This window comes from Kogia breviceps, chromosome 4 (genome assembly GCF_026419965.1).
Source record: "Kogia breviceps isolate mKogBre1 chromosome 4, mKogBre1 haplotype 1, whole genome shotgun sequence".
Classification (NCBI taxonomy): domain Eukaryota; kingdom Metazoa; phylum Chordata; class Mammalia; order Artiodactyla; family Physeteridae; genus Kogia; species Kogia breviceps.
In genome coordinates, this window is record NC_081313.1 from 12,223,374 (window position 1) to 12,247,201 (window position 23,828).

A 23,828-nucleotide genomic window follows, 5' to 3' on the forward strand; every position below is an offset into this window, starting at 1 on the left:
AAGAGTAAGTAATGTCTGTCTCTAACAAAAGCACCTGACAGTTTTTTGACCTTACTGAATGCTAATCCTAGATCTGCTCACCTATTAATGAAACTCCTCCCTCACTGACACAGGGTTTGGGAACCAGAGACCTACAGCTTGCCAGACAAAGGACATTTTCTTTTCTTGACCTAGGAGCACAAACTCCATTCCTTCCATCCCTTAAAATTGCCATGATAGGGCTTCCCTGGTGGCGCAGTGGTTGAGAGTCCGCCTGCCGATGCAGGGGACGCAGGTTCGTGCCCCGGTCTGGGAGGATCCCACGTGCCACGGAGCGGCTGGGCCCGTGAGCCATGGCCGCTGAGCCTGCGCGTCCGGAGCCTGTGCTCCGCAATGGGAGAGGCCACAACAGTGAGAGGCCCGCGTACCGCAAAAAAAAAAAAAAAATTGCCATGATACTTAATAATTATGGAAGAAATCACTTACTACAATAAATACATGAAAATGAATTAAGAGGAAGAAGGAATTAGCAAAGCTAGATTCTTAAGGGGTGGCCAACAGCCTTACCTATGAGGGTGTGGAAGACAGCAGCTATGGCACCAGCCACCACCATGCACAGGACAGCTTTGGTCCTGTCCCGCTTGCTGTTCACAAACACCAGGCCCACATTCTTGAAGTCACTCATGGGGCCCGTGAAGAACTTCATTAAGGAGTAGGCCAGCCCGTAGCTGGCCAGCATCTCCACTGCATCTTCCTTGACAGCAGCAATGCCCCGGTTCAAGGCCTGTGGAGGGAAGAAACCCACAACCAGCGTTAGGAACAGCATCTTGGGGCTTCCCTGGTGGCGCAGTGGAATCCGCCCGCCAATGCAGGGAACACGGGCTCGAGCCCTGGTCCGCGAAGATCCCACATGCCGCGGAGCAACTAAGCCCCTGGGCCACGACTACTGAGCCTGCGCTCTGGAGCCCACGTGCCACAGCTACTGAGCCTGCGCTCTGGAGCCCACGAGCCACAGCTACTGAGCCTGCGCTCTGGAGCCCACGAGCCACAGCTACTGAGCCTGCGCTCTAGAGCCCGTGCTCTGCGACAAGAGGAGCCACCATGATGAGAAGCCACCGCAATGAGAAGCCCGCGCACCACAACAAAGACCCAACACAGCCAAAAATAAATAAATAAATAAGAAACGCCGTCTTATCTCCTACAATAAAACTCAGCAGGTCATGTTTCCCTAGGCACTCTAAGCAGCTTACAGGGCAAATCTCACTGTAACTTGATAAAGGCTATCAGTTTTCATTTTCATCCATATTAGCTTCATTTCGGAATATCTTCTTGTGGGGGAGATAGCTGTCCGCTGGGGTGAAAGTAATAGAAAAAAACCCAACAAGCATTTTATGTTAATATCAGAAAATAATTCTGAGAAGTTCTGGTTAAAAGGTTAACATGTTAAATTTTATTTGTAGGCTGAATACATAACGTTCAGGCTGAATACATAATAGCAACAGGCATTCTGGAAATGGGTCAGGCACTTTATATGGAGCAGGTGATGGTCTCTCTTTTCCTTTAAGGAAGGGGTGTGTGTGTGTGTGTGTGTGTGTGTGTGTGTGTGTGTGTGTGTGTGTGTTTGAGAGAGAGAGAGAGAGAGAAATATTAGGTATCTGTTATGTATGTATCCTTCACGGCATAAAGTAAGTTCTATGCTATGAAAATAGGTATTGAAGGAAATTATTATACAATCAATGGATCCTATTCACCTGATTCTTACTGTATCTTAACTTGAAATAGTTTCCTGATCTCTGTGCAGACAAACAGGAAAAGAAAATCTTTAAACCAAATATACCGTTTTGGAATAATTCTTGCTGGACAAGATGTGGTCATAGAATATTGTTTTAACCATCCTCCATGAGGGACCCTCTGAGGCACTGGTGGCCTTGTCAGGATGGCATTTCCAAACTAACTTTCCCACCTAGTAGACAATAAAGGAGACTGGAGGTAGTGGGAATGGATGTCCAGGAAGCAGAACTTTATTTTTAAAATGTCCCCAGAACATCACCTCTGTCTTTAGGCCCAGGCAACTGACTGGGCAGGAGAGTCAGCTTTCTGTATAGTAATACGCTTTTAATTAGTTAGTTTTTTTGAAGTATAGGCAATTTACAGTGTTGTGTTAGTTTTTGGTGTACAGCAAAGTGATTCAGTTGTACATATGTGCGCATATATATATACTTTTTCAGATTCTTTTTCATTATAGGTTATTACAGGGTATTGAATATAGTTCCCTGTGCTCTACAGTAGGACCTTGTTATCTATTTTATCTACTTTATATATAGTGGTGTGTATCTGCTAATCCCAAATGCCTTCGTTACCTCTCTTGCCCCTGCCTTTCCCCTTTGGTAACCATGTTTGTTTTCTAAGTCTGTGAGTCTGTTTCTGTTTTGTAAGTAAGTTCATTTGTGTTATTTTTTTTTAATTCCACATAGAAGTGATATCATACGGTATTTGTCTTTCTCTGTCTTACTTCACTTGGTATGATCATCTCTAGGTCCACCCATGTTGCTGCAAAGGGCATTACTTCATTCTTTTTTGTGAAGCCAAGCTAGCTGACACAGGGGTATAAGAGGTCACCTCCCCTGCCTCACCGTGGGACTGAACGCTCTGGTACAATTCATGCTCCAGAGCTCCCCGTGGGATCGGGTGGAAGCCAGTCTCCAGTGGAGACCACATCCTTGTCTAATTTTTCCCCACTGCCCGCTGCTTCTCTCTCTCCTTCTCCAGAGAGCACACACACTCAATAAATCGCTTGCACAAGAATTTCCCAACGCAGGTTCTGCTTCCAGAATCCCCAGCTCAATGCAACTTCTAATTACGTTTCTCTCAGACAGAGAGAACAGTGTATGGTTTGTTCTTTTTCCTTCCCCAATCTATGACTGAACACTGTTTACTTTTTATTGCTAAAATACGTGTTGGAACGTAAATGATAAAATTGTATATTAGCACAAGTTTTAAAACTATATAGGAGGGCCCCTAAATAATGTAGGATTAGTCTTTTTATCTGTCTTGTTGGCAAATTTTTATTCTTTGCTAAAAAGACATTAGCTCTGGCTGGGGCACTGACGGCAATGCTTTCTATTTCCACCAACTGTCCCTTGATGGAGTTCTAAACCCAGCGCTGAGGCACGAGAGCAGAAAGAAGGGCACAGGGGAGAACAGCTCTGTCAGCAAGACTGGGTGTGAAAACTCCACTGAGCTCAACAATTATGGTAATTTGAGGAAAGAGCACAGGGATTAGAGCCAGGCAGACTTGACTGGATCCGCTTCTACCACTTAACTACTGAGTGGCCTTGGCCATGGTACTTATTCTCGCTGAAATAATGGATCTTAGATTGTCTATAAGTAGTGTACAGGGCAACACCCATGACTGGCCTAGAAAAGGCACTTGAAAGCAAGGATTTACATCTATATTGTTTACCACTGTACACCTACTGCCTTGCTACCTTATAAACACTCAAATATCTGTTGGATGAGAGAATGAATTAGGTATTTTCTGCCAGGAATTTCAATGTTGATACTAATTGGTATGCCCTTTAAGAAAATCACATTTTGATTGTAAGATGAAGATGTTATTACTTGTAAGATTTACTATTGACTTAACATTTTCATTGGCCAAATTAAATGTACATCGTGATGGGAAAACATATCCTGATTTCAAGAAGCATTAAAATGCAAGAAAAAAGAGCTTTAGAATTGAGGAGATATGCTATATTAATATTATTAGCCTTTTTATTATTTCCATTTTCAGTACTTCCCCCAATTTGCTCACTTCCTAGTTTTATGATTTTCTTTTGATACCAGAAATATTAAGTTATTATGTAGTTGATCCTTCATTTCATGGAGTTTCTTTCCATACTTTTGGACTCTGTCATTCTTACCCATCTTTAGCTAAGGTAATTTTGTCTAGTTCATAGTTTCATTTGTGCATTTAGCTTTTTACTCCTCCTGGAACTTATGCTGTGAGGTATGGCTTAAAATTCATTTTCTCATAATAGTTTACTTCTTCAACACCAGTTTGAATAAAACACCCATTGCCCGCTTATTTGTGATGTTTTCTTATCAGCCACTAGTTCTTACACTTCCATCACCTATTGTTTGCTTTACCTGTCTGTCTCAATTTGCTTATTACCCTGTTTTTCTGCATAGCATGTTCATTACCTGACATTATATTGTCTATTTACTTGTTATTTGTCTTCCTGTCTATCTTCTCCATTTGAATGTAAGCTCCAGGGCACAAAGAGAACTTTGTCTGGTTCACACCACATCTCCAGACCTAAACATGATAGGGGATCACAAGATAGGTGAACGATAAGGATGAAAGAATGGATTGAAATATACACCAACAGGATAAACATTTCCTGTGATGGGTACTGAAGAAATGAAATTAATGAGCTGGGGTCTCCTTGGAGGAGCTTATTCAGATGAACTAGACAACGAAACCCCTTCAAAGACGTGATATTTGAGCTGCAAGACGAAGAATGAACAGCTGTATAAAGAGCTGGAGGAAGGCACAGGCCTGCAGGAGGGCTTAGCGCTCTCAAGGAACAGAAAGGCAGCCAGTGAGAGTAGAGCGGAATAGGTGAACTTGGAAGAGTAGACAATGCTGAGGTCATTCCAGGTCACAGCGAAGAACACAGTGCTTTGTTCTAAGAGCAGTGGGAAGCCATCAGATGGTCCGAGCAGAGGTGGGATAGAGGCTCCTGTTGGCTGCAGGGATGGACGTGGCCTGGAGAGGGACAGGTAGAGCAGGAAGCCAGGAGTCTCTGGTAATCCAGGCAAGAGAAGGCGATGGCTTGGGCTAGGGGGTGTGGGGAAGATGGAGAGAAGTAGATTGACTTGAGAGCTTTTTGGAGGTCAAATAAATGGACCTGGTGGTGGTCTATGTGGTGGGTGTGAGGAAAAGGGAGAAATCAAAGCTGACTGTTGACTCTTTTGGCTTGAGTCATTGGTCAAATGGTGTTGCTACTTACTGAGATGAAGGGACCGGGGGAGGGAAGGTTTGGGAGGAAAAGGCAAGACCTCCACTGGGGAGTCCCCTATTGGGTGTGAGCCATCCATAGCATTCCAAACACAGAAGTCAGGTAAGACAGGTGACGAGTTGAGCCTGGTGTCCAGGGGACATCTCGGCTGCGGACATTTCAAGGTCGTCAGCACACAGGCAGCATTTAAAGGCAGGAGACTAAACGAGATTATCTAGACAAGGTATAGCTAGAAGGGAGTCTGAGATTCAGCCCTGTAGCACTCTAGAAATAAATTTAAACATTAAGTATGTGGCAAGCCTTCCATGTTACCTGGGGGTTATAAGGATGCTGTAGTTCAGCAGCCATCAGTTAGCTACTACTGTTCTGGCCATGTCACTCACGAACCCCTCTGCACCTCTAGCCAACACCAGGAAGAACAGCCACAGTGGCTGGGGAAGAGGAAGAGCTGTGGCCTTGAAGTTCAGCTAAGAGAGTGTCTGAGACGTCTCTGGAATGCATTAGGCCTGGAGTCACAATTCTGTCCCAAGATGGTTGTAAGTACAGAGGTTCACCGGCTGTTCAGAGGCAAGTGCCTAAACATTCACGGGCTTTCCAGAGTAACGACACTTTAAACCAGGGCCACATCTACCGAGACTCCCACCACTGCAGATATGAAGCTGACCTTCCGGCCCAGCCTGGCTCTGGTCCCAGACGGCATGGCACGGGGCCGCGTCACACCACAGATCAGCATTCTCTGTGCTGTGGGCAGTCGTCAATGTGTAATGTCTGACTTCCAAACTTGTCTGGCTCCAGAAGGCTTTTCTTGGGTCCCACCTGCCTTAGTAAATCCCAGTATCTGCCAGGTTCATGGTGTTCTAATGCCTAATTTTTTTCCCCCAGAAAGTCAGCAAAACTACAGGATATTAAAAAGTGAAACAAAACAAAACCCCAAACCCAAAAAACCACAGCCTCCAGGGAAATGGCTATAACAAATCCCAAGTGATCCCCCTGGTATGAACTGTCTTAGATCTTTAAACCCTAAAAGGGACGCTGACATTTTAAACTTGGCCTCTAGGGACCAGAAACATCTCTAACTGCCGACTGAGCATCTTTAAACCAAGAGTCATCACCTCACCCCCAGTCCTGCCGACCATTTCACGCCAATGTCAACAGCGAGTGTTCCTGAACAGCTGGGCGCTGGGTGGAGTGTTGTACCTCCTCCCCTCCCCCGGCCCCAGGAGGTGATACCCTGTCCCTGAGGGTAGGTCTGGTGTCCAGGCGGCCCGGTTGATCTCCTTCCCGTCCGGGAGATCTGTGAGGCCCTCTCTGCCCCTCCCCCTCTAGTTACTCTCAACTTCATTCAACTTGTCACCCCCTTGCCTGCCTCATCTTCTCCCTCCCCCTACCTGTCCTTCCTCACTCTACCCTGCATTTCAGAGTCATCACCTTAACCTCACCCTTGTCGGCACCCACAACTCACTGTCCACAAATGTCTGACCTTGGATTCATCTCATCATTTACCTATTCCACTCTTACCTAGATTTGCAGACTTCTACTTGGGCTTTGGGACCGGCCGGAATCTAACGTACAACACCGGGTGCTGCCGCCTCAACCGGGCTGTTCACCTCTCAGTTATCTGTCCGTCCTTTCCACCCTTGCCGTCTGTTTTCCTGCGCTGCCTCGTTCCCTCTTTCTCAGCAGATAAACTCACCTCTTACTTCATCTGCCATATGGAATCCATCAGGTAGACACTGAATTTCTTGTTGCTTCTCTCCCTAAAACGATCCTCAGCAAAACACATCTGCCCCAGACCCTTCTTCGCCTCCTCTCTCTGGTTATGCTGGAAAGGCCAGTCTGAGCAGCGTTGAGTCTGGGGCTATGCCCCTGGGTCTCTGCAGTTCTGTCTCTCTGAGCTCGGCGGGAGCTGCCATCTTCCTCTCCTGCTTGTCGAATCTTGGCTACTTGACGGGCTCTTTCCCACCCTCATTCTCACGTGCTTAAGTCTCTTCCACGTGACAAATAAACCTTCTCTGGCCTCCTCTCTTCCTCTTGTTACCGCCCTCTTTCTCTCCTCCCTTTCACAGATAACTGCTCTAAAGTGTTACCTGTGCGCCTTACTCCCACTTTTGTTCTCCCACCTGCCGCTCAGCCTGTCGGAATAGCAGCTCCCAAGGTGCAGGAACCCCGTCTGTGGCCCCAGAACTGCAGCTCTAGCACGCTCTGGTCACACGACAGGGAGCCAGCACATAATGCTGTGTTGAACGCACCCACCGGGTTCCGGCTTCTCTGTCCGTGGCCCTCGCACGTGCTCTTCCCGCTAAACCAAACGGGCACTTGCTGTCAGTCGCCTTTCTGACCCCTGGGCGGACCTACCCTGTGGGCCACTCCCGCCGTTTCCTCCTTGGCTTCAGGGACGCTGCAGTTTCTAGGTTCTCCTTCTAGCTCTTCTGGTGCAGCTCTTTCTCCTTGATGCCTCCTCTTTCTTTGTCTCAAATATGGGTGACCCCGGGGTTCTAGCTGGGGCCCTCGCCTCCACTCCGGCTCAGCAATCCCTCCCCTCCCACAGCTTCAATTACTCCCTGTCTGCTCAGGAGTCCCGGATCCATCTCTCCAGATTTCTCAGGCTTCTCTTAAGCTCCAGACCCACGCATCTCCATCTGAGTGCCCCTGTGGCACCTCACACACACTCCACGTTTCCAAAACTGGGTTCACCATCTACTAGACTCCCTGGGTTCCCACAGACCCAGCCTTGCTCTTGGGTTCCCTTGGAATGAATGCATGCCACCCAGAAGCCAGAGGACCTCCCTGGATCCCTCTCAGTCCTCATACGCACAGATTTCCTGGTCCCAAACATACTCTTTCCCTAGTCACTGGTTTGTTTTTGGTTTTGTTTTTTTAAATAAATTTTATTTATTTATTTTTGGCTGCGTTGGGTCTTCGTTGCTGCGTGCGGGTTTTCTCTAATTGCGGTGAGCAGGGGCTACTCTTCGTTGAGGTGCACAGGCTTCTCATGGTGGTTTCTCTTGTTGTGGAGCACGGGCTCTAGAGCGCAAGCTCAGTAGTTGTGGCGCACGGGCTTAGCTGCTCTGCGGCATGGGGGCTCTTGCCAGACCAGGGCTCGAACCCGCGTCCCCTGTATTGGCAGGCGGATTCTTAACCCCTGCGCCGCCAGGGAAGTCCGCCTAGTCACTCTTAATCTGTCCAGTTCTCTCCAGCCCCGCCACCATGCCTTGGGTCAGGACACTCGTGGTCTTCTTGTCTCCAAGCCCTCCTTCCCTCCACACTATGGTCAGATCACAAAAACCCAAACTCCTGCAAGGGTATCCGAGGTGCTTCAGGGCTGCATCCTGTTCACAGACCGTGGGCCCCACAGATGTTGCTCTAAGTGTCTGTGACAGTGTCCAGCACATGGGTAGAGGGCATCCAATAAGTATTCGTTCACTGAGTGACCACTCACAGAGGCCACTCACGATCTGACCTTGCTTGTCTGTCTGGTCTCTACACTTGCCCTTGCACTATGTTGTATGTGGCTTAAACTGTTTGTAGTTTTCTGGATACACCACGCTCCCTTTCGGCTAAAGGTCCCTGATCAAGCTCTTTTCTCGACATAGCCCTGTCCCCACTCCCACTCACCTGGTAAACTCATAATCAGTTCAGTTGCCAGGACTCACATTTCTGTGAAGCCATCCCCTAGGCCTAGTCTCCTCTGTGCTCCCTGGCACCCTATCCCCCGGGTCCCAGTGCTGCACTCACTGGGCTGTACTGCGGTTGCCTGGTTACCAGACCACCCTTCTTGCCAGATGACTTTGAGGCAGGGTTTGGGCTTACTTGTCACCAGCTTTCCTACATCAACTGAGCACAATGCCTGACACATAGTTAAAATTCAATACGTGAATGAAGAAATGTGTTAACTAACATCCAGCTGGTTTATCTGGTCCTTCATAAAAATCTTCCAACTGCAGGTTTGGTTTTTCTGGGTAAATAAACCCATTCTGGGTAGAATCTATATATTTAAAATATGCAAAGAGATGGTAGTAGCACTATACACCTTCCTGTACCTCTGATATTTTCTCATGAGATAGACAGGGATATCCACTGCTATTTCTACTATGTCACATGGGCACCCAGTAAGTACTGGATGAAGGTGACTCCTTAACTGCAGACACACAGACATAGATAGGATGCAACAGGGGGAAACATGATTAGCCTCTTAAGTATAACGCTTAAGCAAAGATTTTTCTCCGACCTTTTTTTTTTTCATGTCCTTTGGATGTCAACTGGCATATAGGACAAGCTGTTCCCCTATGAAGTCAAATCCTATAACAGAAGTCAGCTGCCGTGAAAAGAAAATCAGATGTTTCGATTCAAAGGAGAACCTTCTCGGAGAAGCTGAGAGAATCCTGCTAAGAGCTAAGTGTGCCCTGACAGGTAACCAGGGTGATAATCTCCAAATTTGAAAAGACGGGTGCCTGTCAGGGCAACAAGGCTTGGAGAGAGATGACCGCACAGTTCAGGAAGTGCCCAGGGCAGCTGGACTCGGATCTTGTAACTGACATTCACGGCCATACGGTAAAAAAATGATCACATCACTCATATAGAAACGGCTCTCCATATTCTTCCACAGAAAGGTGCTGAGTGGACACAAATGAACACATCTACGAGACAGAAACAGACTCATAGACGTAGAGAACAGACTTGTGGCTGCCAAGGGGGAGGGGGCGTGGGGGAGGGACGGGCTGGGAGTTTGGGGTCAGCAGATGCCAACTATTATATATAGAATGGACAAGCAACAAGGTCCTACCGTGCAGCACAGGGAACTGTATTCGATATCCTGCGATCAACCATAATGGAAAAGAAAATAAAAAAGAACGTATATATATGTACAGCAGAAATTAACACAGCATTGTAAATCAACTATACTTCAATTAAAAAAAACATATTGCTGTCAGAAAAAGGGGTGGAGTTGGAAACTGGTATTGTTCCCTAAAACAGCAGTGAGATTATTATATGAAACGCTGAGTGTCCCCTTATTTTACTTTTCGTAAGATGAATACTTCCTTTGCTTGCCTCACCCTGGGTTAGGGACACCAATGGGACACAGGGCTGGGTGGTCTTCTGTCTTTGATAAAAGACCACTCCTCTGCCTACGGCTTCAACGCTCCCGTTACACCTTCTATGACATGAAGCAAACTCAACCATTACTGTGGCAAAAGAATACAGTTTAAAAATCTTTCTCAAACCCAAGGTCCTCAGAAAATTTGCATTTGTGGAAGTGTGGGAAATTCAGAAGTACCCGTGGAGGCAAAGCTACCTGTGGGAACAGCATCTTCCAATGACACAGATAATCAGCAACCTTTGGATTTCAATCCCCTCCAAGAGTCTGGGTTCCTATAATTTTCCACTGTTGCTGGTCTGTTCGTCTGTATTTTGAAAAGTGGTTTTGGGTTAAATTAGATCATTTGTCTTGCCGGTAGTTTTCCAGCCACGTTTTATTTTCTCAAGGATCTCTAGACCCCTCTAAAGGAGACACCTCGCTCCGTCTAGCTGGAGCTCTGGCCAAGAACTGGACACCCACACAGGAGGTTGTGGTTTACAGGAAGTGGCGGCAAAATGAAGCCTGGTCTCTTTGGTCATCAGAGGCACTGCTCTGTGCAGTGCTATCCATAATTAGTGCTTCCTGGAAACTCAAGAGACAACACAAGGCAAGTCCAAAATATACCACTGGTTTTCTCTGTCACTTCTCACACCTGGACAGGAGTTTCGACAAAGAACAAACTACCAAACAGGTACCACATTTGGCTAACTCGGTTTTCTCCTGTTGGTTTCTTCAACACTTCAGGGAAAACAAAAAGCATTTGATGCTTGATGCATTAATCTAAAAATGTGTTCGTTCGTTGAAGGATACATTTTAGTGTCATGGGTCCCTCCTCAGATCCTCTTGACCTTTCATTTAAACATGAAGCTTATAGACCTAAATTTAACTTTAATTCAAGACGGTAGGAGGCTTGACAAGGAAGAAATGTTACTATGAAAATTCTAGTGTACTTTGAAAAACCAAAGCTTCCCATGTCATTTAAGATTCCTTACTTATTCCTCACCTTGATCTCACACCTTTACTGTTGTGAAAACTTCCATTTCCTACTAATTTTTTAATACTTATAAGGTTATATGGTCCCCAAATGATGCTATCTCTTGGTTAATATCGTAAGACTATGTCTATTCCACTGTAGAACCGAGTTTAAAATGCTTCTTTATTAACAAAACAAAACTAAACTAAACAGCTCACACAACAACTCCATAAACAACAGTCTGGGATAGACTGACGCTGGGATCAGGGGAGTCTTTTCACTAACTTCCTATGCTTTCTCTCTGCCTACATACTTACGCCCCCTGCTTACGTACATGCTCTCTCCATGATTAGGAGTAGATTCTTTTTCGTGATTTCTCTAGCACCTTAAATTTGGCTGTCGATCTCTGAGCAAGCAGCTCTGAGGCTCTGTTCCTTTTTCTGACTCAACTGCAACATTCTGAAATGTCATCTACGAACTTCTATTGACATTTACAAATGCATTTATTCTAAGAGAAGAAGCAGCGAATGCCTATTTGCATTTAGAGCTTATGAAACCCAATGACCACCATAATAGTGACGATGAAGTTATCTCAGCTAACGTCTCCTGAGTGCTTGCTCTCTGACGGACACTGTTCTGAGATCTTTACGTCTCCCGACCACTCGGAGGGATGTACGATTATTTCCCAGCTTACTGGTGAGAACACTGGTACACGGAGAGGCTAAGCCACTTGTCCAGGGCGACACAGAGCTGGGAGAAGAATCCAGAACTTCTTGACCTCTGGGCTTGAGATCCCAAACATCACTCTATGATCCTGAACCAAGCCCTCTTTCCACTTTGAATTAGGTATCGCAGTTGGGGCCAAATGCTTACTTTAAACAGAGAGGATTAGCTCAGCAGAACAAAGAGAACTTTTGGATAAAGATGGATTTTTATGGAAAATTCCAAAGACACTGAAGCAAAGATTATCTTTTAAACTATAATGCGTAGCAAGCACTACAAGCATAAATGTGGAGGATGAACGGAGTAAGGCTGAAGTCATCATATCTCTGAGCCGTGCCAAGAAAATGAGGATGAAAGAAATCAGGTCACTAATGCTCTGGCATCAGCACCACACAGCATGGCGAAGGGTACAGACGGAACCTGGGAACACGGCACCACGTGGGCGGTCTTCCCAAGCTCATGCACCACTCCCCCATCGCCAGGGCGGTAGAAATGCTAAGAGGCTCTCCAGGGTGGCCTTCTGGAGACGTGGACAAGAATGTTTATGAGCTTCTTTTCTACATGGGATAATGCACCACCCCAGTATCTTTAACTTGTGCAAAATTTCTACTTGCTCCTCAGCTGTGGGATTCATTTATTTCTGCTTGAGGTTCAGCTATGACTCACCACTGGTATTTATATAACCGGGCACACGTCAAGTTTTGTGAAAGACTTCTAAGGGCCTGGGTGGGGCTTTTGATCTGATTGTTTGGGGGAGGCTAGTGAGAGTCAAAATTAGTCATTAAACAGGTTAGTTCATCCAGCCCATGGATGTTCCAAACCAGTGCTGCACACACACGTGCACACATGCACAGACATGTACGCGTGCTGAGAGAGGAACCCCGACAAAATTCAAATGGACCATATTTAACGTGACACAGCTGTGTTCAGTGGTTGCTTTGCTGTGTGCAGGTAGGCTTGTCATGGCCTCCCCATGACCCCATTGCCATCGATGGTCTAAATTACTGATCCGACTTATGAGATTCTAGGTAAAGTAAAACCATCTCACTGAATAAACTGTTTAGAACACAAAACAAGAAAGGACAAAGAGTGTCACTGTAGCACAAGCAAATTGGGAAAGTCCAATGGTGTCAATAGGGGTAGCAAGGATTTAAGAATTATATATCCTGAACTTATGTTGTCTTTACAACTATAACCATGCTTTGTGCCAAATATTTTTCACCAAGAAAAGTGATATGCTCAAGGAAAATAAGCTATAGAAGAGTGCGGGTAAAACTGAAGTGCTTTGAAAATTTCTAGACTAAAGAGAGAATGAATACGTTTTCGTCACTTACTAGTTCATGTACATAATAATGAGCTGGTAAACACACATGCTGAACTTCATTCTGTAAATCCAGATTTACCGTCATTCAGATTTTGGATCTCTGAAACTCAGAGTAGCCTGAAGTGCTGTCTTGCTCTAGCCCTTTGGCCTACACGGATGAGGGGACGAAGGTGACCCAGTGAAAGGAGACATCTGCGCCCCTGTCCACTTGGCCCCTGGAGCCCCAAAGGATGCTGCAGCCACAGAAGCATATTTGTTGAGGGTGTTAGTAATTCATTCAAGAAATCTGATTGACGGATCACATGAAGGATACCAACCTCTTACATATGCAGTACGGCAGAGTCTTGAGTGTACCTTCACACGTGATCTTACTGGCCATATCTAACAATGCTACAACAACAGGGTAGGTAGTGAAAATTCCCGTTTTGTAAAAAAGGAAACAAGGTTCAAAGAGATTCCGTGACTTGCCCAAGGGTTTTTGTTAATATATGGTGTAGCCCAAACCAGAAGCCGGGGAGACCGTTAGCCTGGTGTGCTTCCCTCCTTCAACACTAGACTGAAGACCGTGGGTGGAGGGGTGGTGTTGGGATAAACATCCCCCCCCGCTGTCACCAAGGCAGGGGGAGGGGTGTGCATGTCCTCACACAGGAATGTCCTTACCCATCCAGGCGGTTATTAGTAGAGATAATTATTACTAAAGGAAACTGCTACTTTTACCTGATGGCAATGTAGTTTGGGGAACTGGAGAGCCCTTATAAGAAAGGCAGGTTAGGCTGAGTTAAAACTTCCTTGAGGTCCTTCCCTTTGCAAGGAGTCAAGGGCAGGCTCCTGGCTTTGAGTGATGCTGCCGTTGGTGGCAGAGCGTGGCCTGGTCCGCCTCGACCCTGCAGTCCGGGCAAAGAGGTCCTACAGGATGAGCAGTGGGGAATGCTCCTTGGACCCAAGCTTCCCGTGACCACCCGAGAAGGGCGTCTGTTAAAGTAGTACAGCTCCATTCAAGGCCCCAGTGACTCCAAACGGTCAGGTCGTGCGTGTCCCGGCTGACGGCGGGACAGGAGCTCGGGCACAACCTGGGTCCAGACGGGCCTTCCGGTCACACTCAGTGCTCCTTCTGTGTCCCCAGGATACAGTCGACAGCTCAGGTATCTCTCCTGGTACAAACTGAGAACGCACAGTGAAGCTTCCCCCAGATACCCACTGCCCACATGGCGTTATTTAAGCCTTTTCAAGTCCTGTGACATTTCCACAGACTCGAGACCCCACAGGAAAAAGGACTGATACGTAGTACCAGCCCTAAGTCTTGCCCGTTGACACTGACATTATTTGAAAGCATCATTTAAGAAACTATGACTATAAATGGGTAGGAGGAGCACGCTCTAGTAAAACTCCTTATCATATGTTTGTTATTTAAGAGTAATGTGTGGAGGAAACAAAGAAAAGCCAATTTTTCTTTGTTTCTGATGGCACAGTCTGTCCTATTAGACTAATACACTGCCTCACTCCCATTATAAAAGAGAGATAACGACACAATTCTTGGGAATAAATTCAACAAGGAGTATGGTTCTTAAATAAAGAAAACCATAGAATTTTCTTGAAGTTCATAAGACGGAAAGAAAAAAAGACAAGCTATGTTCCTTGATGAGAAGACAGTGTTACGAATATAACAGAAATCTTTCTGAATTCACCTGTAAGTTTAATGGAGCTTCAGTAAAAATTCCAGCAACTTGGGTGTTCATTTGCACCTGGGTAAAATGATTTTCAACTCTGTACGGGAGGATAACCGAGAAACTACGATAAAGAAGTCTAGCGAAGGGAAGCTTCGTTTACCAGGTATTAAAGTCCCCAAGAACAGGCGACTCACAGAAGGAAAAGTACCAATGAAACATATACGCCTGAAAAGATGCTCGACTCTGAGAGTAAAGCAGTTAGGGAAGTAAACATGGAAACAAGACTGCCATCAGATTCAACACGAAAACGACGGATAAAATCCAGGGCTGGTGAAGATACGGCAGAAAAGGAAATTTCATACGGTATTGGCTGGAGTGTAAACGGTTATAGTCTTGTGGCCAAGGAATATGTCAAAAAGTGTTAAAATTTAAAGTGTACCAACTCCTTGATCCAGCAATGCCCCTTTAGAATCTATCCAAACAAAATAAAGCCCTGATACGTGATGCCGCCCATAGAAAGGCATTCATTAAAGCATTCTTTGAAACGGCGGACAGATGACAACAATCTGTCTGCCAACATGGGAAAGGCTAAGTAATTACGGTTATTATTTGGTGCGTGCACGGTCCACGCACGCGGGGGCGTGGTGAGCGTCAGTCACAGCGCGAGAGGTGCAGCTGAACGTGTCCGGCTAGAAGGAAGCCCGTGACACAGTGCTAAGTGGAAGAAGGTTGCACCCTAAGCAGCACAGTATATTCTCACTCCATTAAAAAAATTTAAAAAGACACGCAAAATGTGTAAGTATGTGGGTATTAGCAGAGAGAAGGCTGGAGAGTGACATATACCACACTCTTAACACCGGTTATTTTAGGAGAGGTCGGATGAAGGGGTCAGGAAGACGAAAGTGAGCAACTTTGCACTCATATCTGTATGGTTTTACTTATGACAAAGAACACGTTACTTTCATAGTTTAAAACAACAACAACAAAAGAATACACACAAAATAGATGAACCGGCTAGTTCTTAGGGGCAAAGCCAGAGGACCACCCCACAAAGCAAAGGGTGATAGGTTATTGGCGTGCCTCTGTGATCGCCTGGCATGGTGCCTTCTTAGAAGGAATCCTCCATTCATCTCGCTTGAAGAACGTCCGGATTCCCGACAGTCTAAAGACGAGGCTGAATTCTAGAAGCCGTGTGCTGTCCAAAAGACAGCTGCAAGTCTCCCAAACCGAGACCTCTGAGCAGGAGACAAGAGGAACCTTCTCTTGCTTAACTCAGCCTCCTGCTGCCACTCGTTGAAGCCCTTTGTTACCTACTTCTGCCTTTTGTGACTTCAACACCTAAGTCATGATATACTTATGAATAAGTAACACAACTGTGACACGGTCTGACTATAGCAGAAGGGCTTTTAATCCAGCCTGCAGGGGCAGAGAAGGCTTCTTGGAGTTCTGTGAACTTCACGGGACTATCGGTGCTCGCCCTGGGAGGACTCCAACCTCTGCATTTCCTTGCCGTGCTAGCCCTTCATCGTAGCTGAAATGCCAGCATCTGCCCGTCCTCTGAGCTCGAGGTTAAGCCTTTCTTTCCCCAGGAACCCCTCTCTAACCGGTTCCAGCCACACGAGCGCTCCTGTCCTGGGAATTATTGTCATCGTTTCTTTAGTCATGGAACCATTTCATTCATTCACATATACTTCATGAGTACAGAATATCTGCCTGGAACCGTGCCCTTTACTGACCAATCAACGTGACACGACGGTCAGACTGTTAACCCTTTACGGCCACCATGTCACGCACGCTGATCAACAAAGAGCACAGGGCCCGGCAGATATGCTGTACTCATTAAGTGTATTTGACTATTTCTTTATATTCACCACAAACCTTAGCATTAAGGGCTTGTATGAATCGTTAATTAGTGAAAGGCCGTCCTGAGGATTAGGGCAGTTTTGTATGACAAGGAGGAGGACAGACTCAAGGGGCTGAAGATGGAAACAGCGGTGAGGAGAAGGGGAGACACTACACAGGCTGAGAGCGCACACAGAGAAGGATCACTGTCCGCCACCAGTGCTGGACACGAGCACAGCAGCCCAGCGGTAAAAGCAGTATAGACGGGATGATAATTCTCATTGCTCAGGACGAGGAAAAGGGAACTTCAGAACACAGGTGTATGGAGTGCGCCCTACATAGCTGCGCAAAAGGAAACGTACAAAAAAGGTCTACTCTTTGGGTATAACTACATCTAAACTCATTTGGCATTACATAGAACAGCATATGTAGAAGAATTTAAGAACCATTCCGACCTCAACGTTGGAATTGTTTCATCCAGTCTCACTCTTGAGCTTCCTTGTGGCTTAAATGCATGTTTTTGAAACCAACTTTAATATCCCCACTAGACATTTAGGTCCACTTCAACTACTCTAAACTCCTGTGTTCCAGAGTGCTGGTGACAAAAACGCTAAGCTCCTTTGCTAGAAATTCTTTGAAGTGCTCAGGATTTGGGCTTGATAACCTCTCCTTAACACTTAGGAATAAAGCAAAGTAAACTTTTCTTCCTATTTCACGGAGAGTAAAAGGGAATTTCCCAAGACTGTCTGTTAAGTTTCTAAATGGTAAAGTGTAGATTTTTTTTTAATGGCACATTAAAGGATAAAACCAATGGTAATTCTGGATTTTGAGTAGTAAATAGATTTTCTCATTGCATAAAATAACTCTGACAGTATATCTGAATCTGTTCTAAAGAAAGCTTTATAATCCCTTTCAGTTGCTCGATATAGAATACGATGCTTCCCCACAAGTTGAAATGCATTAAGATTTCTCCCTTGGTGTTACTAAAAGACCATGTCTACAGAATGAAAGCAAGCTCTTTCTCTATACTTACTTCTGTGTGAAGATGAAAGGACACTAAATAGACAAAATATGACATAAACTATTATATCACCTCATTTCTAATGCACATATGAAAGTAAGACTAGCCCCATATGACCATACCACATGTTTTCTTGGCTGATGCAAAAATTGAAGAATTCAAAGAGAAAAACACTGATCAGGGAAAAACAGGAAGTTCCAACTTTGAAAAACACTCAATCCACCTTCTCTGCAAACCACAAAAAAATTAGGCAAAGCAAGTATTTGTTGACATTGGCTGTAAATTTTGAAAGGGAATAGAACCTTAAAATATACCTGGAATGAGACTCAAAGCCCATTTTCACTGGTTCTTTTTCTTTCTTTTTGGAAAATGTATTTTAAAGGAACTGCTAGGTAGAGATCTAAACTTACATATTTATTCATCCCTGTAGAGATTAACAGCTTTGTATGAAGCGCTGACTGTTTTCAAGTGCTCTCCCAAATGTGTATAGGTGTCTGTGCTGGCCTCTTCTCATGAGTTTGTCACAGTTCATCCAATCCTTCTGAAAACCCAGCAAGGTAGGGAGTCTTCGTTCTTGTGAGAGATGGAGGGGCTGACACGCATAGGGAAAAATAATTTACCCAGAGTCAGAAAGCTATTAGGGGCAGGATTGGGGCTTTGGCCTCTACATCCAGCAGAGTAAGCTGGGGAGCCTGTGGCCCATCAGGTCAGATCTGAGTTTCCCCCGTACTAGCTGTGTTCTCTTGGGCACACGACTTTACTTCTCTGAGATGCACTATGCTTAGGAAAATAGGAATGCTCGCCCAAACTGGTCTCCTGCAGGACAGATTTTAGGATTAACTGAGATTATGTCCATGAAAATGCTTACTGTACCAAAGGAGGCTACTCACCAACCCTTTCTCCCTCCCCCAAATAAGAATTCTGGAGACACGATGGGCGTCTGCTCTGACCTAAGCCAGAGCACATCAGGGATCTCCAGGGTCCCCATGGGATCTCGGGATGAAATTCTGGTGCAGGGTAGATTGAAAATTACTCCTGAAGACCTGTGGCAGGTCTAAATATCTTCTGGAATTTACTTGCTTTTTAGGGTAGCCACAGCCTGTGGAGAGATTCAGGCCAAAAATTCCATCCTGGTGCACTGGGTCACACACACATGGCCCTCAGCGTGGTCACACGGGGTTGGTGCAGGACCCCATTTCTGGGTGATGGATGAGTTTAGCCCTCCAGCAGTGACCGTGTTGACTCAAACTGCCTGAAATTGAAAGCTCCCCCGTCAGCGGGGAGGAGAGGGGCAGCAAGAAGATAACAGTGATCGGTGCTTTGTGATTTCCATCAAAATCGCAAAGATAAATGAAGGAGTTCCCAAAGCACCTTCTATACCAAGTCCCTGTGCTGGCAGCCAGGCTCCTCCAGCTTTAATAACCCCTTCCTGCCTCTTTTTTTTCTTAATAAACTTGGTTCCCTTGCTTAAAAGATGAGTGGAAATCGGTTTTGAATAAATTCAGCCATGCAGGCAAAATTAGTAGTAGCTAAGCAAAACCAAGCAAACTTCTCATTACTCAAAATATATCCTCATCAATATATATTATACATTATAATAAATATAATACATAACATTAAATATATATATATAAATATATCCTCATTAATCTGACAGCTTTAGAAGGAAATGTGCACAGTATGTGTAATGCAGTACTGGTTTTTACATGTTCAAAAGCAGCTTTCAGTTAATGAGCTTTCAGCTCATTAAGTCAGACATATACACAACAGGTATCTACCTCGGGGCCCTCCCAGCTCTTACTCTCCACCCAGGAAATCTCTGCCATGCAGGTGCCACGTGGACCTGGCCTGTTGGCAATCACTTGATTAGGAAGACTGGTTCAGTAGCTATTATGTGTCCAGTGCCATGGAGCATACAAAAGGGACGAAGATGAGGTCCCTGCCTTCAAAGAGGCTACGGTGAGAATGTGGAACCAGTAACGCGTGATTAAAACGCTCCGCGGTGGTAAGATAAGGACTAGCAGTGAGAGAACTCCAACAGCGACAGCCACTGTGCGCCCGAGAAGGCCTGAAGGGTCCTGGGCTGGCTGGGAGGAAGGGGGACGGCGCTAGGTGGGGGGTGGGAGTGATGGAGTAGAGAGCCTGCTCTGGGCTCAAGGAGAAGAGGCGAGGCCTGGGGGAGCGGCGGGATAGGAGGTCAGGTGGGGTCAGGTGACCCCAGGAAGGGGAGTGTAGATTGGACGTGACTGGCCACAGGAAAGACCGAAAGCTTGTGAGTGTAGAGTTTAGAAGACTGATCTGGTAGGAGGAGTGTGTGCAATGGACTAGAAGGGGAAGGAAACAGCCAGAAAACCGCCTCTTATCACAAGACCACAAGGAACAGGTGTTCAGTCCGGGATCCGTGGCGCTGGTAGTAGAAGAGGATGGGGGCCACCATTTATTTTGATGCAAGAAGTAAGATCTGCTTCTCGTCTGCCTTGAGCACCCCGCTCCCGGGTCAGCCTCCCCGAGGGCAGGGCCTTATCTAGGTTGTCAGTCAACACTGGTGAAAGGAAAGAATGATGTCAGGGTTTCTAGCTGAGGTACAACAGGGGTGCCACTGCCTGAGGCTGGGTGCCAGAGAACGCAAGCTGAAAATGCTGCCTGGGACTGTCCATCCTCCAAGTTATGTAAAAAAAAATAATAATAATAAAACAATACTTAGCTACAACAGAGCCTTAAAAAAAGAGAGGCAGACATTCTTACCAAGTTTAAAGAGGGATATAATCTTTAGGGAGGGATGTTTGACCAGAGCCAGGCTGCCTTGACCTTGACATCGAAGGATCTTGGACTTGAAAAATGCCCACGGGGTTACTGTGAGCTGCTGCAGCCTCAGCTGATTCCACACTGTGTACAGTGACAGCTCATGGGACCCAGTTTATCTCTGGACCACGCATGGCCACAGACCTCACCCTAAGTGTCCCCCCCACCCCTCGTATCTTTGCTCACAGGAATTTCCCACAACCCCTCGGGGTTGTGTCCATGCAGCGCTCGCAGCCCGGCGAGGCCTGCCGGGATCGGGGCCAGTGAGATCCCCTGACGTCCCCCAGCACAGTCTGCTGGAAGGTACCCAGGCTACGAGGTCTGAGATGCACAGGGCATGAAGAGGCAGAATACACAGGCCATGGGCCAGGCAGCCAGAAGCAGGAGATCTACAGGGCCCCGGAACACAGAGTAAGACGGCAGGACGGACGACAGGCAAGAAGGGACCCCGGGGCTGCTCAGCTTTACCGCCTCTGCCCCTCACTTGAGGGGCAGACCTATCCCAAGTGAGTTGGCCGTGGATGTCTGCAGGTGACACCTAGTGGCCTAGCCAGCCAGGTGGCCTCAGGAAGGGCCACAAGCAAGGTCCTGGCAGGAGCCGTTTCCCCCCCCCCCCCCGTTCGCTCTCTCGTGGGGCAGTAAGTCCTCTCCCTCTTCATTTGCCATCACTGATTTTCTTTGTTGGTGACTGTTAAGCGATGAATGGGGTGACTGCCTACGGTGGGGGGAAATGTGTTTCTCTAAGTGTTAGAAGCCCTGCTAACCAAGGATGCACTGGAGTCTGCAAAGTAGATGTGTTTGCTAAGCTAACGCTTATCGGATGGCAAACTTCTGTGGCGATAAACAGAAATCTCAGCGGGACCTGTTGACACTGGTGAGAAAGAAGTCCCGTGGGCAGAGTCCGTGCAGCTGCTCTATTCTCTCACGCAAAGGGGGACACGGTGTGTGCACCCTGGGAGGTCCTCACAGTTTCAGACAGGGAAGCATCGTCAGGAAGTGTGCTGGGAACTCCAGCTGTCCCGGGGCAGCAGAACCCCTTTTCAAAGGACACTTAGATTTTAGCCACAGTGGAGGCCTGAGAAAAGCTGAATTACTCAAGCTGGAAGTGTGACGCGCAGCTTCCTGCATGCCCAGCCCTGCCTCTGCATCTGTGGCGAAGCCAAGAAAGGAGGAAGAGGGGCTGCAGAAAAAAGCCCTGACCGTGACCTGAAGGCAGCTGGTGCAGCACCAGAGCTTGGGGGATGTTCCAGTGAAACCCCCTTTTTCTCTCTCCTTTCCTCATTGCCACCCTAATTTGTTAATTGTTCTCCTTCGCAGAAAATCCTTTTGCTTGCTGTTAGATCAGTTTAAAGATAAATCTTCTCAGGCTTACTAACTGCTGTAATTTGTAAATGTGCTGTGGTTAGAAGCTGAACCCACAGACAAGAGCACTTCTCAAGGCACTGCTGAATTCTTCCCATGGAGGTGATAAAGCTAATATGCAAATTACAGCTTAAGATAAATCATACAGTAAGCCTGCTTTTTAACAGACACGGCCTTAAGGTCTGTACACCAAGGTTTGGAACAGACCGGTCTTCTTTTCTCGGAATTGGATTGAAGTTGCATTTAGCGCTACCTTGTCCTAAAACTTCAAAGAAACCCATATGGCGTTCGCTTCAGTGGGATAGGGAGGGAGACGCAAGAGGGAAGAGATGTGGGAACATATGAATATGTATAACTGATTCACTTTGTTGTAAGGGAGAAACTGACACACTATTGTAAAACAGTTATACTCAAATAAAGATGTTAAAAAAAAAGTACATACTCCATTAGGGATCACATGATTCATAATATCAGAAATTATCTGAAGAAATGCAATACGGATCTGTAGCATGGAACTTTAACAACAAAAATGCACAAAATAATTTAAATAAGAGGTGGAATATTTTTCCTTGTAAGCAATATATTTTTTTCTTTTATGAAAAGCAGAGTATTTTACTTAATATTGGGAAATACATTTCCACACAAGTCAACAGAAGAAATGTATTTGCCTCATTACAATCAAAAAGTATCTTTCACTGTTGAAGTGTCATAGATGCGTTATGTATGAAAAGAAGGATCAGAAGATTGAGTTTTGTCATATGGATGTCATTTGTTGAGTCTAAAGCATATTGTAAATCTACTCACAAATGTTGACGGACAAAAAAGCACCATACTCCCACCTTTTGCTAATTCATGAAAATTAAAATATGCTGCTGCTTAAAAATAATATAAAATCACTTAAATCATAAAGAAAAATAAATGATCCATTGTGTGGAAAACAAAGAATTCCATTTGTGCTTTGGGAGGTATGCTTTTGTGTTTCCCTTTGCTGTGCTGTACGTTTCCGGAGGTCATGGAACTAGAAGGCAGAGAAACAGTGTGTACTCTCTGCTACTTGACTGAGGGACAGCAAATGCCTGGACCCAGGTATGGTCCAAAGCTTATCCACCACACCTCACTCATCACACACTGCTGCAAACAGCTGCTCTTTTCTGAAGCTAGATTTTTCATGTTCCTGCACAGAAACATTAACCATTTTCTCTATGGCATGCTACTGGCCGCACAGAATTTGGTCACTGATTTGGAGCCCCTATCACCAAACATCAAAATCAGGCAAGAAGAGGGTGGAAACAATTGACCTTCTAGCATAGTAAAATCCAATCATGACCTACTAATCATCCTTTGCTATTTGAACAGGCAGCATTGTTTTGCATTTAAAAGAAAAAAAGATGCAGCTTTTCTTCTAAACTAGACAATTCCCTTAACAATACTTTGTGGTTCTTAAGCTCACTTTAAGTGCAAATAAGTCCAAAATCATGTGAAATTGACTAATGAGATAGGAAAAAATGAAGAAGGAAAATGCTGGATTCTTTAAGCAAACCCTCACCCTTTTCAAATGAGAACTTAGTAAGACATAGCACAAAAGCAGGTTGTAGCCCAAAATATATAAAAGCAAATATCCTGAGATGAGCCCAGAGACTGTGAGTCTGGTTAATTATTCCTCTTGCAATGTAACACCTTATTACTGTTCTGTTCCTTGGAACCTAGTAGAGTTAAAATTATATTGGACACATTTTCCTTTCGGATTGTCAGAGTGAATCGCGGCTGAAAAAATTCTTTTTCGTGTGATATTTTTTACCAAGGAATTTGTATCTGGGTCTTTTGAGTATAATTTGATGCATATATTTTAGAAGGTTTAACAGAATCACTGGACTAAAAATGTTTCTTTTTACCAGGCTGTTTCATTTACCTCTTCTAGGACCCTATTAGATGCCTCTAAGTCTTTGAATTCTCCTGAAAACAAATTCTACTATTTCCCCTCTATCCCTAACGCCTAACCTGGTGATTATCAACATCACTCTGAAATAGTCTAGG

The 23,828-nt window shown here is 45.6% G+C and overlaps 1 protein-coding gene across 2 annotated transcripts in view; it reads right to left on the minus strand.

Annotated features, from left to right (window-relative positions):
• The window catches only part of ANKH (ANKH inorganic pyrophosphate transport regulator), a 144,673-nt gene that overhangs the window by 64,622 nt on the left and 56,223 nt on the right, over window positions 1–23,828 (minus strand). For both annotated transcript variants that reach the window (XM_059060282.2, XM_067030808.1), the window contains exon 2: window positions 547–763. In XM_059060282.2, the coding sequence (XP_058916265.1) occupies window positions 547–763 (217 nt within the window). The remainder of the gene's footprint in view (window positions 1–546; window positions 764–23,828) is intronic.